At 35.2% G+C, this 17,340-nt stretch overlaps 1 protein-coding gene across 1 annotated transcript in view; it reads right to left on the bottom strand.

Moving 5' to 3' along the window:
• Positions 1 to 3,807: 3,807 nt before the first annotated feature.
• The window catches only part of LOC145999347 (ATP-binding cassette sub-family G member 1-like), a 53,849-nt gene continuing 40,316 nt past the window's right edge, over positions 3,808 to 17,340 (bottom strand). The window contains 7 exon segments of the mRNA XM_083136288.1: positions 3,808 to 7,127; positions 7,130 to 7,292; positions 9,849 to 10,004; positions 11,225 to 11,325; positions 12,850 to 13,018; positions 13,416 to 13,591; positions 14,709 to 14,861. Coding sequence (XP_082992414.1) covers positions 7,060 to 7,127; positions 7,130 to 7,292; positions 9,849 to 10,004; positions 11,225 to 11,325; positions 12,850 to 13,018; positions 13,416 to 13,591; positions 14,709 to 14,861 — 986 coding nt within the window. The 3' untranslated portion in view covers positions 3,808 to 7,059.

The following is a 17,340-nucleotide window of genomic DNA, read 5'->3' as shown; positions in this document are numbered from 1 at the left end:
TGCCGTGTGTGTTCCAATTATATGTGCGTGCTCTTCCTATGCCAGATTTATGTGGTTTTGGGGTCAGATCCCCACTTCAATTTGTCCTCTTGACATTTGAGGGGGGTTTTGCCCCTAAAACAGTTTTTTAGCCGAAACAAAAAAAAAACACGTATTTCTTTCTTTGGGTTCCTCTATACACTTGCCAAATTTCATGGAAATCGGAGGGGGACACAGGGGTCAGATCCCCACTTCAATTTGTCCTCATCTTGACATTTGAGGGGGGGGGATTGCCCCTAAACAGTTTTTTAGCCAAAACAAAAAAGCATATATTTCTTCCTTTGGGCCCCTCTATACACCTGCCACGTTTCATTGAAATCGGAGGGGGACACTTAGATGACCTCCCTTGTTATTTGGATTCATTGCTTTCTTAGCCTATATTTGGAAAAAATAAACTGGCTCTTGAGGAAAATGGGCTGGTGCCTGAATCTTTTTAGTAGGGATGGGACCGATTAATCGGTACTCTATCGGTATCGGCCGATATAGGCATATCGGTGTATCGGTTTATCGGTAAAATTACCGATTATTTTACCGATATGATATATCGATAAATATCTTATAATTTAGTGCAAAATTCTGCCATTTTGTTGTAATTTTTATGGATAATCTCCATGCCCTACTTTCTGAAAAAGTAAATGTCTAAATATTCAACTTCTTTTTGCATTGCAATCAGCTCGAAACACACATTTATTACGGAGATCAATGAAAATTTCAGGGTCTTCAAGGACCATTTCTAATTTTATACCGGATCGGTAGAATATCGGTTATCGGTATCGGTAAATTTTATATCGGTACTGTATCGGTATCGGCCAAAATTTCATATCGTCCCATCCCTACTTTTTAGTTTAGTTTATTCCTGATTTTAATTCATCACCATAACTACCCATATTCAAGCAAATTTCTCTGCATGCCATTCATCACATTGTACATTTCATCCCACAAAGGTCTTTCATATCTTTAATCAGTTACCACTAGAATGTTGAGGATAAGTCTCGTACTTTACGTAACACACTAGGTCTCTACATCACTGTGCAAGTTGCCTAATCATTATCCATCTTGCCAGCATTTCTTTTTTTGACTGGATATTTGCTCTATAGCTCGACCACAAGGAAAAAAACCTTCCGTCCAAAGCGTTCGCGCAACTTCCCTGCCGTTATCGGTGTTCGGGGCAGTGTTGCCAGGTCAGATTTGAAAAATTCGGGAGATTGTTCCTTGGAAACCAGAAGTTCTGCTACAAAATCCGATGATCTAATAGAAGAGGATGAACGACGTTCTTGGAGGGGAAGGGCGGCATAGTTGTGCGCACTGGGGGGGGGGGGGGCAAGGGGGAGTGGCGCGCATTGTTTACGGTGTAAACGTCACAGATACTTTTGTAACAATGGTGCTAAACCCAGCACCCTGTGTTTGGCGAAAATATACCGAAGATCTCCATTTCAGGAGTGGACATGTTTCAAACAAAAGAAAGTAAACCGCCCGAAGGAACCGACCAACATCTTTCATCTCTTCCGCATTTTCCGGTTAGAGGGTGCGTGGAAAACATCCTCAAATTTGCCCTTTCTCAGCATCGACACAAGGGGTTGGGATGCCTCTATTATCGCGAGGAATTTTTATGACAGGAAATGGTAGAAAGTTGTGTTCACAGATGAAGCTAACGTGCCGCCTTTCGTTGTCAGCGATTTTCCACAATCTTTCAAGTCGAATGCTAACAATAACAAATCAATTTGCCTTCTGATGGTGTTCGTGTGCAGCTATCGATAGGGGTGGCACGCGTCCTGCACCATAATGAAAAAATGCATTACGTATGTGAAATATATTTGGTGAATTAGACAGCATGTCTTCTTCAATAATTCAAGATAGCAACGCTTATGCTAGGGTGCCACCCATCCTCCCCATCTGCTAGAAATACACACACACACCCACAAACACATACATGTATAACATAATTTGCCCACGCTACGAAGTCAGTGTTTCTACCTAGTAAGGCAAGGACGTTTTTCACTGTGTCTGTGTCACTTCATCCATTTCATCAGTTTTTCATTCATTCATATTGTTGTACTTACCCGTAGAGGCACAAAAGCGACGTAAAATAACTAAAATAGAAATAGAGTTTAGGGTGGGATAAAATACAGCCATTTAAAAATAGTAATGTAGTAAAAGTAATGAAATAATGTCCTAGCACAATTGAGTAGCGTTTGACATAATTTCACAGTTCAAACAGCACTTTTCACGGCTGAGTGGAGTTCCACTCCACATCTCCCCTCCATGTTCAAGTAAAGATGAGCAGGAAACGTGTTTTTGAGCTGGCCGTCGGAGGTGCCATAGCAATAGTTTATTATGGAATCCTACCGAGAAATCAATAGGTCTGGCAACACTGACGTTGCCGACTCTGAAGGCTCCTTCCTCCTGTCTTTTTCCCCCACCCGCCAGCGCGATGGGGTCTGCGCAGGTTTCTTTCCTTGTGGTTCCACTATACCACTGCACAGTTTTTCTCCTCTTATCATCTAGAAGAACAAGGTATCTTGGGTAGCCACTTCAGAGCCTTACTTTCTAATTTCATCATCTCTAGGTCTAGTCCTAACCAACCTCTACAGGGTTCCCACTGACCAAGGAATCCTGTAAAAGTCAGGGAATCACATGAAAGAACTCTCAGAAAATTTGGAAAAATTGTAGAATGTATTATGTGGTTGTTTCATTTGCACTTAATATGGAATTTTCACATATTTCTAAACTCTTAATTTTCTAAAAAAAAGTGTGGTGTTTCTTGCAACAGGAGTAAGTGATTTCTTAAAAAACATGGAAAAACTGAGGAATTTGTTTTATTACGATGCATAAAGTAGATTTAAAATTAATTTCAAGATAAGAATAATTTGGTTTCCATCTTAGTTTATATCTATTGTTACTGTTCATAGGGTATATGATTGTGTTTTCCCAACACACATCATCAGAATGCATTTCATATTGAAAATAGAAAGGCTGCCTGTATTGCATATTTGTGAAATATTTACAAATTGTAAAGTACATTTTTACTGGGATATTGCAATAAAGCTGTATGACATTCTTTGTTAAAACTATTTTGTTCTATTCATAGGTATGTAAAGAAAACTACGTATTTGCTTATCGCTTAATATTAGAGCTAATGTACAATATTTCAAATATAAAGTAATGTACAGGTCTACTAGCAAAGGATACATTTTAATAGGGCTGAGCCGATACCACTTTGAACCGATACCGATACTCTTAGAGATTCACAGCGATACCGATACTTGAAAATTGAAATAATTAAAATTTCTTGAAAATTTTGATTAATATTGGTGAGTTCATTTTCTTCTCCAATTATATGCATCAATTTACGAAGAAATTTGCTATAGAATATTCAAGAATTGTAGCAGAATATTGAAAAATATAGTTTTTATTGCAAAATTGGTGCAAAATAAAAAGAAAATTTGAATTTTGCATAATTTCCAGGATAATTAGACTCCGGGAATGTGTCGCGCAGCATTTTTGCTGGCCCTGTGAAACACCAATATGCCGGAAAAGTATCAGCTGGTATCAGTAGATGAATTTCAACCGATAATTTTCCGATACTAATGCCTCAGCCCTACATTTTAATCTTTTTTGCAAAAACACCGCAAGGAAATTGTCTAAACAGAAAATTTCCAGATGTAAGTACTCAAAAATTGAGTGTCCGCATGTAATATGCATCCTGTTTTTCAGACTTATTTTTAAAGGAAAGAAGTACTTCTTATACGCAGGCAAATACGCTACATATTTGGGACGTGTTTTTTATTAATTCTCAGCTTATAAAAAAATTATATATAAGACATACAACTTTGATACAATTATCGCACAAACATTTTAACATTAAAAATGAATACTATAACAATAGAGACCTGAAGGAAGACACTTATTTTTTAAAAAACATTGCCTGTGCAAGGACTTGTACACAGCAGTGAGTGCAATAGATGTTTAATAGAGTTGCAAAAATCATGGGCAGTCTGGATTGGCATTATCCTTTTCTAACATTTAACATTTGTTGCAACATTTACATTTTGATTTATTTGTAATTTGCAAGAATACATTTATGTAGAGTAATTAATTTATCACAGTAGATCTAGTGGCTTATACACCGAATTAAATGTAGAAAGCATGAGTGAAATTGTCAACAACCTACAGTACAAATTAAATTTTCACAATTTATCTTCGAAAAGATATGAATATTTAGGTATTCTAAATTATCAGCTAAACATAGTAAATCAACACTGTATTGTTTTTTATTAGTGTTCTCAATTTCAGCAATTACAATGAACTAAATAGTGGACCTATGAATTAATATTTTCATTGGTTAAAGCTGCATGTTTCATGTGCAAAATCAATAGAATGATACTCTGAGAAGAAATAATGCTGCATTGTTATTAAGATTATTACACATTAAGTTTATATGATAGAAAAATTAGCGGGGACCACATAAAAGAAAAATTAATTTTAATTTTCTTAATCCAAAAATAATAATAGCTCTCATTTCACACTTTTTCCAGACAATTTCTTGCATTTAAAATCATCGAAAATTCATGCATACACATAATATGTAGACTAGGTTTATATGTTTGGAATTATGGCAGTTTTTATCCAAAGTTTGCCTTTTACTTGATCACAGTAAAATGTAGTAGAAGTATAAATTGAAGTGCCCAAGATAAGATTTTTATATTACCTGTGTAAATCAGAAAATACACTCTGAACACTCCCGAACATTTTCTGCATTACATTTTCAGGGGAAAATTTATCTTCACATAAAAGTTGAGAGATTCAGAGACAAACAGAAAAACATTTGGCATATATATTATATATATATAATGTTTCCCCAACCCTATATCAAATACACACTTTGGCTATCACAGTCAGAAAATACTCAAAACGTTAATTTTTTTTACTTGATTTCTAATACTGATATTTACTCTTTCTGAGCAACTGTGAGAGTAAGACAAGGAAATATGCAATATTCCATTATCGATATAATATTTCAGGAAGTTTCTTTTAAAAGTGTGTAATAAAAAAATAACAAAATAAGAAAAAACATGTTATTTTAGAGATGGGGGAATAAAATCTTTTAAGATTCGAATATTGAATCCTGATGAATTCGGGTAACAATTCCGGATTCGAGTGCACATCCCTAATCGATACGCAATGCACTGTTATGGATTAATTAAATCTTCCACTACATATTTCTTTCTCCCATTACCTTACTTATCATCATTTCCATTTTTAGTATAAATACTTTTTTGTTAAATTTGTCTTCTACATGAAATTAACTTAAATGAAAATGCTATTATCGAATAAAATACAATAATAATTTTTTTTAATAGAGAGTTGACGCTTCATAGATTCAAAGTTTCACGAAAAACTTGCAGCTTGTATGTAAATACACTTTTCTCCTCTTTGTTTAAATTTTATCACCTTTGTTTCATTAGTTTCTTCCTGATGGTGATATTAGTTCAAGTATAAAAACTTATGTTCTAATAGTAAACTGAATCTTTCAGAACCATAAACTTTTCATGTGTGCTTACATGATAACAAGCATGAAATTAAGCAAACACTTGACTGCATTTGTTACTTGACTTTAACGTCTGCAGTGCAGAAAGCACAATGTCATTTGAAAGTTTGAAAACAATAAAACATTGAAAAAAGGGGAAGATATGAAAACAAAAACATTGCAAAACATCCTAGAAAGCAAATGTAAACACACAAACATTTTCAGTCTTAACTAGATATATATATATATATATTTATAATGTATAAATATATGAATAGAGACCCTACATAGCCTAACAAATAATACTCTAGGCTTTGGTGTAAAGTTCTGGCTGAATTCCCTACTCAAATTCAAATGTCTGGTGCTAACACACCATTGAGATGACTGGAGATACTGGAAAAGTGGTTAATTCCTAGTTTAATATCCTTGGACATGTTGTCAAGTTTTCGCTCTCAAATTTTGAGAGAGCACACAAGTATATGTATAAGATCTTGTAATGAACTAACACTTATTATTGAAAACAGGAGTAGAGAATTTTCGCAGCCATCTGTGTATGTGCGTGCCTTTTCGTTACGACAGCAAAGCACAAAAAAGTACATAAATGTAATAGTAACAAAAGAAAACATCAATTATGCTTACTAATATCTGCAGTTTATCACTGGAATGCTCCTCTGCTTCAAATATTAAAATATACTAGTTTAAAAATTTACATATAATTTAAAATATAAAACATTCTGCTGGCATTTTCCCTCCTCTACAAATACAAACAGTTTGCTGTTTATTGCAGCTTTCACTTAAACATTTTGTTTTACATTTTTGTGCAATTTCCTTGCAACAACTCCTACGTCAACAATAAACTGGAGGATCTCTTAAGAGCATATGCTGTAGAAAGAAGTATAAAACAGCAGCATTATCGTCAATGCTTAAGAAAATAAAATTAGTAAATGCACTTCTTAAATTCTATTGGATCTGCCGTTTCGAACAGATTTGTACATTTACAAACTTGGCTAACTCCCAGCAAACTATTCTTTGCTATTTCAAGGAGTATATTTATCCTAGCAAGGGTTCTGCTTTCTTATTCGTCATGTACAAGTCGAGATTACACCCTCAGCATCGTGATGACTATGTGAATAACAGGACACACGAGACGTGTCATGTACCAGCAAGTGCCCAATATACTATCAGGTTATTCCAAACTGTATTACTAATGGTCTGTAAGTGCATTAATTTTAATGAAGCAAAAACATATTCTTGTGTATGGCACTTGCAATTACGCCATTGTTAACGTTATGCTTGTATGTTTCATTGGCAACCAAAAGTGCTAAAATTGTCACCTTGTCGCACTTCAATAAAAAAATAGAACACACAGAATATAAAACAATCAGTGCTTTGATCTTACTCTCCACCTTAGAATAATATAAGCAAGAACACGCAACAGTACAAAGAATATTGTTAGTGCAACAACATCCAACCAGTATACTGAGTTTTCCATGTCAAGTTCTTCGAGAAATTTCGTTGGTGACTTGAAATGGCAATATGGCTGAGAGCACTTCAGTTTTTCACGTCCATAACCATAGATCGCCAACATAGCTCCTTCAAATCCATACCGCATGTAGCTTACGTACGACAGCCATTGTAAGTAGCTGGGAATCGTGGTGAAAGTAACGAAGTATCCAGAGAAAAGAAGAACTGGAACTGAAGTTACTGGACCCAAAAATACTCCACTCTGGAAAATAGTAGCAATTTAATTTTGAACAACATTCATATTATACTATGAAATACACATACAAGTTCATGGTCTATTTTCTGCTGGATATTTTGCCTAATTCAATATCAACTTTTTATGAAAATGCATCTAGTTTGAAAGAACCAGATCGATATTCTTCATATTGGATTTATGTAGAATTCTTCCTAGAGCATTTGTGCAGACTGGTTTAGTTGATATCTATGTATTTGTATCTGTAATCGAAACTATTACAAATATTTCGAGAACAACATATGAAACATACAAAGATGTTTGTGAATTCATGATGGATTCATTTTTCATGCAGTTTAAGTATTATGTACATAAAGTTTCGGGTTTCCACAGTGCAGAACTTTGAAGGCTCACTGCCTTCATTCACTAAGGGTATGGCGTCTGGAACGGAGATGGTAGCACATCACTTCTTTGTTTGTTCCTGGGTGGTGGTAGTTGCATTTTCTCCCGTCTGACAGCGCTGGTGTGTCTTTCTGCACACAAGACAAGAAACACACAACAGTACTGCCAGACGGGAGAAAATGCAACTACCACTGCCTGGGAACAAAGAAGTGGCGTGCTACCATCTCTGTTCTGGATGCCGTACCCTTAGTGAATGAAGGCAGCGAGCCTTTGAAATTAATTGGCGGAAACACGAAACTTTACGTATGTAATGTTTGTGAATGTTCTAAGAGGATTTCTAAATATACAAAACACAAAAATTCTTGAGAATTTTGAATATGAACTTATTTTTAAGCCAAGAAAAAAAGTCACTCCAAGGTCCATTGGAATCTTAATTAGAATGCTATGAGCATATATGAAGAAATAGTGAGTTAATGTAGAGGCAATATATGTCCTGCACAAGATAAAGAAATATCATAATCAAAGTTCGTTCTAAGGTATGGCAACTAACTTGACTGAAGTTAAAGATGCTATTAAAAGGCTTAAGAATAACAAAGCACCTGGCATTGATTTAATACCAGCTGAGTTAATTAAATATGGTGGAAATTCATTAATATGTCAAATTCATAAATTAATTTGTTTAATATGGAATAAAGAAGAAATCCCTCAACAGTGGAAAGAATCCATAATTGTTCCTGTGTTTAAAAAGGGTAATAAAATGAACTGCAATAATTACCGTGGAATTTCTCTACTCTCAACAACATACAAAATATTGTCTAACATTCTTTTAACAAGACTAACCCCATATGCTAATGAAATTATAGGTGATTATCAATGTGGATTTAAACGTAACAGATCAACTACAGATCAAATTTTTCACATCAGACACACACTTGAAAAAAAGTGGGAATATAATCAAAATGTCCATCAGCTATTCATTGATTTCAAAAAAGCATATGATTCGGTCAAAAGAGATAAATTATATAATATATTAGTAGAGTTTGGAATACCTAAGAAGCTTGTTAGTATGATAAAAATATGCACCAGTGAAACAGAAAGTAAAATTCGTGTGGGTAATAATATGTCTGACAAATTTACAATTCATGATGGGTTAAAACAAGGAGATGCATTATCTCCATTGCTCTTTAATTTTGCCTTAGAATATGCTGTAAGGAAGGTAAAAGAAACTAAAGAAGGACTAAAATTAAATGGTGTGACTCAGTTGTTAGCATATGCAGATGATGTACACTTACTGGGGGATGATGTGAATACAATTAAGAATAATGCTAATATATTTTTCAAAACTGCTAAAAAGATAGGTTTGGAAGTTAACAAAGAGAAAACTAAATATATGCTTACAGGCCGAAACCAAGTGTTAGGTAATAATCAAAATCTAATTATTGATAACAACTCGTTTGAACCAGTTTCCAAATTCAAATACTTAGGAGTAATATTAACAAATGAAAATTATATTAAAGAGGAAATAAAAAGTAGGCTTAATTCAGGAAATGCATGTTACTTCTCTCTTCATAAACTTTTGTCTTCTCGTTTAATATCTAAGAAACTAAAAGTTAAAATATACAAAACAGTAATTTTGCCTGTAGTATTATATGGGTGTGAAACGTGGTCCCTTACATTGAAAGAGGAACATAAATTGAGAGTATTTGAAAATAAGATCCTTAGGAAAATATTTGGACCTAAAAGGGATGAGGAGACAGGTGAGTGGAGAAGGTTACATAATTTAGAACTACATAATTTGTACTCATGTCCAGTTATTATTAGAATAATTAAATCAAGAAGACTTAGGTGGGCAGGCCATGTGGCACGAATGGGAGAGGAAAGAGGAGTTTACAGGATTCTTGTTGGGAAACCTGATGGTAAGAGACCTGTAGGAAGGCCAAGACGAAGATGGAGGGACAACGTTGAGATGGACCTAAGGCAAATCGGTAGGGATGGAAAAGAGTATATAGATCTTGCTCAAGATAGGAACAGATGGAAGGCCTGTGTTGCTGCAGCCATGAACCTTCGGGTTTAAGAAGGCTAGAGAGTGAGTTAGTTAGTTAGTTAGTTTAAGGTATGGCAAACAGAGTATATGATCAATGATCCAATTTCCATCTCGGAACATAATTTTTTAAAGAATCTTACCTCCACACTCATGGCAGCACCAATTAAAACTCCCAAGCTTTGAGCAACAAATGAAGTCATCACACACATCGTGAGGAACATGAAGAATCTTGTGGCCTCCAAAGGTTGTGATGTCATAAAATAAATTATGAGCACATAAATAATAGAGAACACCACCTGCAAATGGCAAGAACACAGAAATTGTTAGATACAAGTTGTTTTTGCAATTATTTAGGAAATCATTCACAACAATAATTTTACTAATATTATTATTTTTTCACTATTTAAATTAGGGCTGAGCCAATACCACTTTGAACTGATACCGATGCCGCTACTCTTACCGATTCCCACCGATACTGATACTTGAAAATTGCAATAATCAAAAATTTGCTTTGGAACATCAGGATATTAAAATAGATGTTATATATTAACAAAATATGGTTATTGGTGCAAAATAAATTGTTTTGCATAATTTCCAGGAAAATTAGACTCTGTGAAAGTGTCACGTGGCATTTTTGTGGACCTCGTGAAAGACCAATATGACAGAAAAGTATCGGTAAATGAATTCCAACTGATACTTTCCGATACCAATACCACCAATACATCAACATAATTAGCGGCTCAGCCCTAATATGCAGGCTGTCTGAATTTTTTTGACATAAAGAGCAAATTTCTTTTCGGCCACTGGTAGTAAAATGATTATTAACATTACTAATTTCACTAGACTTGACAACAGTTCTACTGTGCTCATAAGACTGCCAACACTGAAATGCTAGTCTAGCACTGATAGTTAAAAACTCAATATGCTGACCAAGGCAGAATTTATTTTACTTTAAAACAAACTAAACGTTACGTTTCAACCTTCTAGCAAGGTCTTTTCAGACTCTGTACCAATTACAAATGAAATAAGGCCACCTGCTGGAACACCTGTAAAGGAATGTTCCAGATAAACAACTTTCTAATAATCTTGTGTCTGGAGGGGAGTAATGTTTGTGTGTGTGTGTAAATATAATTATATATATATATTCCTGTTTTGTACCTTATTTCATTTGTATTTGGTACAGAGTCTGAAGAAGACCTTGCTAGAAGGTTGAAACGTAACGTTTAGTTTATGTTTTAAAATAAAATAAATTCTGCCTTGGTCAGCATATGGAGTGTTTGGTTAATACGGAAACAAGACTTATAGTTTTGCCCTTCCTAAATGAGGACTGGCATTTCTTTGAATCTCAGCAGTGGTATTGCAGCTGTACATATCTGATTTACAAATCAACAAAGAATTATTCCTTGCAGATTGAATCAACACATTGCTTGATACACCAGAATGTTTGATATTTTATTTGAATGCATTAAATAAAATGCCAATACAACAACTTAACATAAAACAAACAAAGACTTACTTGGAATGGAATGTCTGCTATTGTTTTGGCAAAGTAGTAAGACTTCAAAGAATACCAATAATTTAGATGCTCCTTCATAAATACTGCCATCTCCAGAGGGACTGAAAACATAAGACAAATTGTAAGGATTCCTAAACGAAAACAGCATGTGGTGTTTTGCCTAATTTCTACATATTACATCACATAATATATCTCACCATCTACATCTCCTATATTTTAAAACTTGTTTAAATTTTCTGTACATGGGAAGTTTAATATTTTTTTAAATTAGAGAGATTGCATGTTGCTGTTTGTAGACATATTGAGAAACTAATTGAAATGATGTGTTGCTTAACAAATTGTTTTCCTCCTAATTACATTCACTTAGTGATTATGAAAGTTGATGTTTAGGAATTGTAGCTTTCCTGGCAACATGATTTGAACAAGTGTTCTCGGGTTACCAGCAAGGTAAAATCGACATTAACTTCCAATTTTTCAAGCGCATACATTGCTCTCATCAGGGAATGTAAAAAATTGAGACCAGTGTATGATTAAATGCACGACTATGATGGGGCGTATCTTGGATGCTGTCTTCCTATAGGCTCACTCTGGATCTTGGTGTTCTTATTGACTGCTGTCATGTTTTTACGGAGAGTGGGTTCCTGGCGTGACTGAGCTGGAGTCCCACGTCCCTGTTGAGATTGGTGCTTTCCTGTGAAATCGCTATGGCTTCCTTTACTTCTCGGTCCCAGTAACTGGCACATTATACATACATGCTACGTGAAGCGCGGGCCCATGGACAAAATTATGCAGATGGTTCGTGAAAATCTTATTTAGTGATGCTGTTATTGTTACATTTAATACAAACAAGCATGGATGAAATGAATAGATGTACATTAACTTCTTCCTTTATATTTATTTTTTACTTTAAATTTCACCTAAATATGACAAGCAAACAAAAAAAACATTTTCTCTCATGAACTGTTATCAAGTATTTCAGATTGTGTGTTTGGCCTTGAATTATTGCTGGCCAGCTCCTCGAATGATATTGATACAATAGTATGCGACAGAGTCATGTTACAAATAACAAAAGACTCAAACATTCCGAAACATACAGTAACAATGCTCTGAAAAAGGAATACCAATACTCAGAAAAAAAACAGTAAGAATGCTTGAAAAAAAAAGAACAATAAATATGCTGTGAGCCAAATATAACTCACGTGGCAAGCAGCATAATAATTTTACCTGTCATGTGAGTTGCATGCCTCACGCACATAAAATAAAATAAAATAATTAAAAATAATAATTTCTCATCTAATCATCAAGAAACATATTGCTTTCAACATTTTTATTATATTATCTTAATAAAATATGGCTCCAGGGAAAAATATTATTTTTCTATTGTGGCAGTAAATGTGTTAAAATAGAAACACAAAGGACTAGAGCAGTATTACTAGGAGTGGAAACTGAAATAGCAATTACCAAGTCAAAGCAAGATAGTTACTACAAACGATGATTTACAACTATGAAATCAATCATCTTGATTTGTTTAGAGACCTTTAACATGTAATTAATGAATATTAAGTTTCTCATTTGTGGCCCATACATGACAAACAAAAATCCAATGAAAACATCACATTACTCACATGTTAGTACAGTTGGCATCATAGCTGTGAACACTAGGAAAAGAACACAAAAGAAAAGGCATCCTGCATTGTTGTGGACTTTCGAAGCTTCATTTCCAATTCCAAAATAAATCATTCCAATCAGAGTTCCCACAACAAGGTGTGAGAAGAGGCGTAGTCTTGTCAAAGTCTGAAACAGAGAACAAATTTAGATGCATCCACTGCAACTTATTTCATTCCTATATGTTAAAACACAATCAAATCCATACTTCTATACATTATACATTTTACAATTTAATTCTTTTTCCACACTGCCTTATAATTTGACACACACAGCAAATATATTATGTAGAAACATTAACAAAGAAATAAATGTGTAACCATTGTAACAAACATTGAATATTTCTTTTAAAAAAAAAAATGACAGCTAAACAATTATCTGTCATGATCTTCCTCTTTTCCATTGTGAGTATCCATTTACCAATTTAATCTAATCATCTTTCACCCTCATTTAGCCCAAAGAGACAGAAGCATTTTATATACGTATAGAATAAAACTATAACAACAAACTATCTACTTCAACTTACCTGATCCCTTATGATGGTGACGAATGTTCTTTTCAAAAGAATGTAGAACTGGACCCATCCTGAGTTAGGAAAAGTGTTTCTATGCTGATCGATGCTTTCGTCTGAATCCAGCAGGGATGCTGTGCAATTCAGGGCAGACGTTATAGTCACCTGAGTGTCAACTCCATTTGAAACAACTGGGGGTAAAATAGAGAAAAACTTATTACAAAAACAAAGAAAAGGGAAAAAATGATTATCTAATAACGCTAGCTGATTGTGATCCCTTATGCATAAAAATTACAATTTTGATTAGAATATCACATACTTGGTGATTGAGTGCCTTAAGTGGTTGACTTTTGATCTCACCACCAAAGTTCCCGGATTAGAATCCAGCTTGGGCATGGGTGTTCTTTGTGAGTGTCCTTTCATCAGTTTCATCTTATCATTATTCATCCTCCATCACAATTAGCCACAAGTGGCCTCCTCCATGGTGCAGTGGTAGCGTCATTGCCTTGTAATCAAGGGGTCCCGGGTTCGATACCCGGTGGAGGCACAAGTGGTTCGGATCCCACTTTAAACTGTAGGTCCAGTCCCTATTAGCCTTACTGTGCACAAAGTGGACTTAAAACAGCAACTCAAACCAAACCAAAACAATTAGCCACAAGTGGTAGAAAACTTATTTAAATGAGCATTGGTAAAGTTTTAATGCAACTCTGAAACTAAGCATAACAATAGCATGTTTAAGATTAATTCTGTGTGTTGGACAACATAAAACTCTAAATTCACACATTATAATTTCACTGATCTGAAAATCCTGGAAAAGTCTGGAAACTTGGCTTATGAGTGAAAATATCATGGAAAAAGTTGGGGAAATTGGCTTAACAGTGAAAAGATCCCGGAAAAGTCAGGGGAATTGACTTAAGAGTGAAAAGATCATGGAAAAATCAGGAAATTTTATGAATATATTCAAAAGTGTGGGAAATTAAGATGGGTTTTGTGCTTTCCAGGATTAGAAGTTAAAGAAAGACATTTCAATTTTTCTTCAACACACTTTGATAGTACATATTCTCATGTAAAAATGTATATATTATTTCTGTTCACTTAATTTCAACAGTACTGCATAAACTTCATTCATCTCATTAACATGAAAAGCTGAATATTGAACATGGCTCGGTGATTGAAGATCCTAATTTCCCAAGTTGATTATATAAATGCACTCTGCATAACTGAGGAAATAATAGTCATTATAATATATATTGTGGAAGTCAACATGTATGGCAAGAAGCATCAAGTAAGTTTGATATGGCAGCTTACCTTTTGTACTATTTTCCTTCAAAATGTCATTTGAAATGCAGTCAGCTACAGACTTAAGGATATCCTGATTCCAATTATTGCACTTTCCATTGTTGACTGCCGTTACTAACTTATGAATACACTCTCCATGTTCTCCACAAGCAACCTCCATCACTGCACAGAAAAACAAAAGAAGTTAATGCATAAAAATTGATACAACGATGTTTAATACTCAGTCATATTATTCTTCTCTTTTCTCTATGCAAATTCATTATTCATCAACATTAGACTATTCATGAAGATTAGGCACACCAGTGGCATGCATTCTGGGTAGGCTAGGTAAGCTCTGCCTACCCAGGTAAAATAACAATAAGTGTATATGAAATTGTAACACGAACGAGTGATGGAAATAAAACATTTCCATCCTTGTCACTTCGTGTTCCGACAGCTCGCAAGCCTTTGAAGCGCCGCCTGTATCGGACCCGGGGCCCTACACTGAGTGTAGTTTCATTGAGTGCTGCACCTACTAAGTCCTGTAGTGAGCGTGCGAACATGCTTTACCTATTTGCATTGGCGAGTTGGCACATGCGTTGTGACTCGCTGTGCTTCTCCATTGAATGCATTGCAGACAGCGGTAAGTGCAGCATACTACGCCGTAGTGTGACGGGAATCTGTGGGGACGGGATACGACGCTCTTATTTTGTGTATTGCTCTCTCTGTGTATTTACAATTAAAGATATTGTATTGCAATGGTAGAAAGTGCATTTGTAATTGATGATGTGTTGAAGAAACCAGGGCCGCCGTTAGGGAACACGAGGCTCTGTGCGAACTATAGCTGCGAGGCCCCTGTATTATGAAAAGTGAAAATATCGACATCATCCTTTTCTTGTAAAATTCTACGCTAAAGCAAACATTGGTATTAGTATTATGTAATTATTACACACTCGCATCTTCGTGGTATTCCCTTTTACCACCAATGTAATTTAAAATTTAACACGCTGCAGAGAAAGGTAACCATCAAGGCAAACAACTTTTCTTAATGACTTTTTGCAGATTGAGACAGTGTTTCTGTGCTATTAGCTGTAAAAGAAAATATCCTTGGTGTTTGCAGCCATGTACTGCAAATTTATTGTTTAAAACCGACGGTCACTCACCTGAGTTTAGAAGCAGAAGCAGAACTAATCTATCATCTGGGGCAGAAGATGAAACAAACTCTTTCTCGCAGTTTGTTCCAACATTCCCACTTGGTTCACAGAAGAGTTAAATTTAAGATAACCATCGCCACTGGCACTCACAGCTTCGACTTGTCACCACCAACAACATTTAACACTAAACTCCAGGATTTCACCATTATTTCGGTTTATTGATCGTGGCAGAATTTGAAGCAAAAACAGTATTTAGAGATAGTAAAAAAATTTTGAAGGAATCCTTCTGACTTTTTAAAAACGCGCACCCTTTTAGATAGTAAAAAAAATTTGAAGGGATCCTTCTGACTTTTTAAAAACGCGCACCCTTTTTTCCCTTTAAAGCCTTTTGGAATTGTGATTAAAATTTACGAAATTTGTCCCATTCCCTAGACATTTCATTTTTTCCCATAATCGCGATTCTACAAACCCAAACACACTACTGTGTCAAACAAGAATGACTTAATGGACTTGAAACTAGTTGTAAGGGTTTGTGAGGAAATAAAAATATCTCCAAATCTTTATTTCTATTTCGTCTTGGGGGGAGGGGGGGGAGGGGGGGGAAGGGATATGGCGACCCAAAGGCTGTTGACCTGCTCAGTGCCTGCCTTGAGAGGCCTGTTTACGAAGCCTCTTTTTGGAAATGGATGGAGCTGTAAAGTTGGATCTCAGAGGGATGAAAGGTCGCCGCAGAAAACATAAGACTACTATGGACATACGCATACCTGCTTAGAAAGTGAAACAGAGGCGCAGCCGGGCAGGGATCAGGGGGCCTCAGACCCTCTGGCATTGTTGTCAGCCACTCATGAAATTTGGTAAAACTACTGCATTAAATTTGTTTGTAGTGACGGGTGAAAATGTAGACAGCAGATGTTATTTTGCTTAAAACTTAATAAAGATTAAATTAACAGAAAAAAAAGAACAAATATCACATTAGTTCATCTGATTTACGAGCCGAAGTCAAAGTACCGGGAAGTAAGTAGAATATTCTCTCGCCTTCAGTTACGAGTGGGAACAAGAGGTGTGTGCAAGATATTGGAAAAAAAAAAACTGTATGCATTTGAATGATGTACATTTTCTGCATCCTATATTAACTTAATGTACCCCTCCCTCCACCACAAACACACACAATTTACCTTGATATAATACTGTTAAACTTTTGAAAATGGACTTGGTTGATAAAGGCCCCGGTAATAACCCGTGAGCCCCTTCCCCCCCTCCCCGGAGATCAATCTGGCTACGGGCTTGAAGTGAAATATGCTTGTGTAATTCTTGTTGTTATATTCGTTTGTGTCTGTCCGCAAGTACATGTTAAAATTACTACAATATAATTTTAAAAAACTGATATTTATTTTCCATTTTCTTCCGACAAGAAGTAGCAAAAAGTTATTGAAAAGACAAATATGAGGTAGGAAATTGTAAATTTGCCCTTTATTTTTTCACGAGTATATTACGAGCGCTATTTAAAA

The sequence above is a fragment of the Lepisma saccharinum genome, chromosome 1, assembly GCF_977018435.1.
Source record: "Lepisma saccharinum chromosome 1, izLepSacc3.1, whole genome shotgun sequence".
In the NCBI taxonomy this organism is placed as follows: domain Eukaryota; kingdom Metazoa; phylum Arthropoda; class Insecta; order Zygentoma; family Lepismatidae; genus Lepisma; species Lepisma saccharinum.
This window is presented reverse-complemented; position numbering and strand designations above follow the sequence as displayed.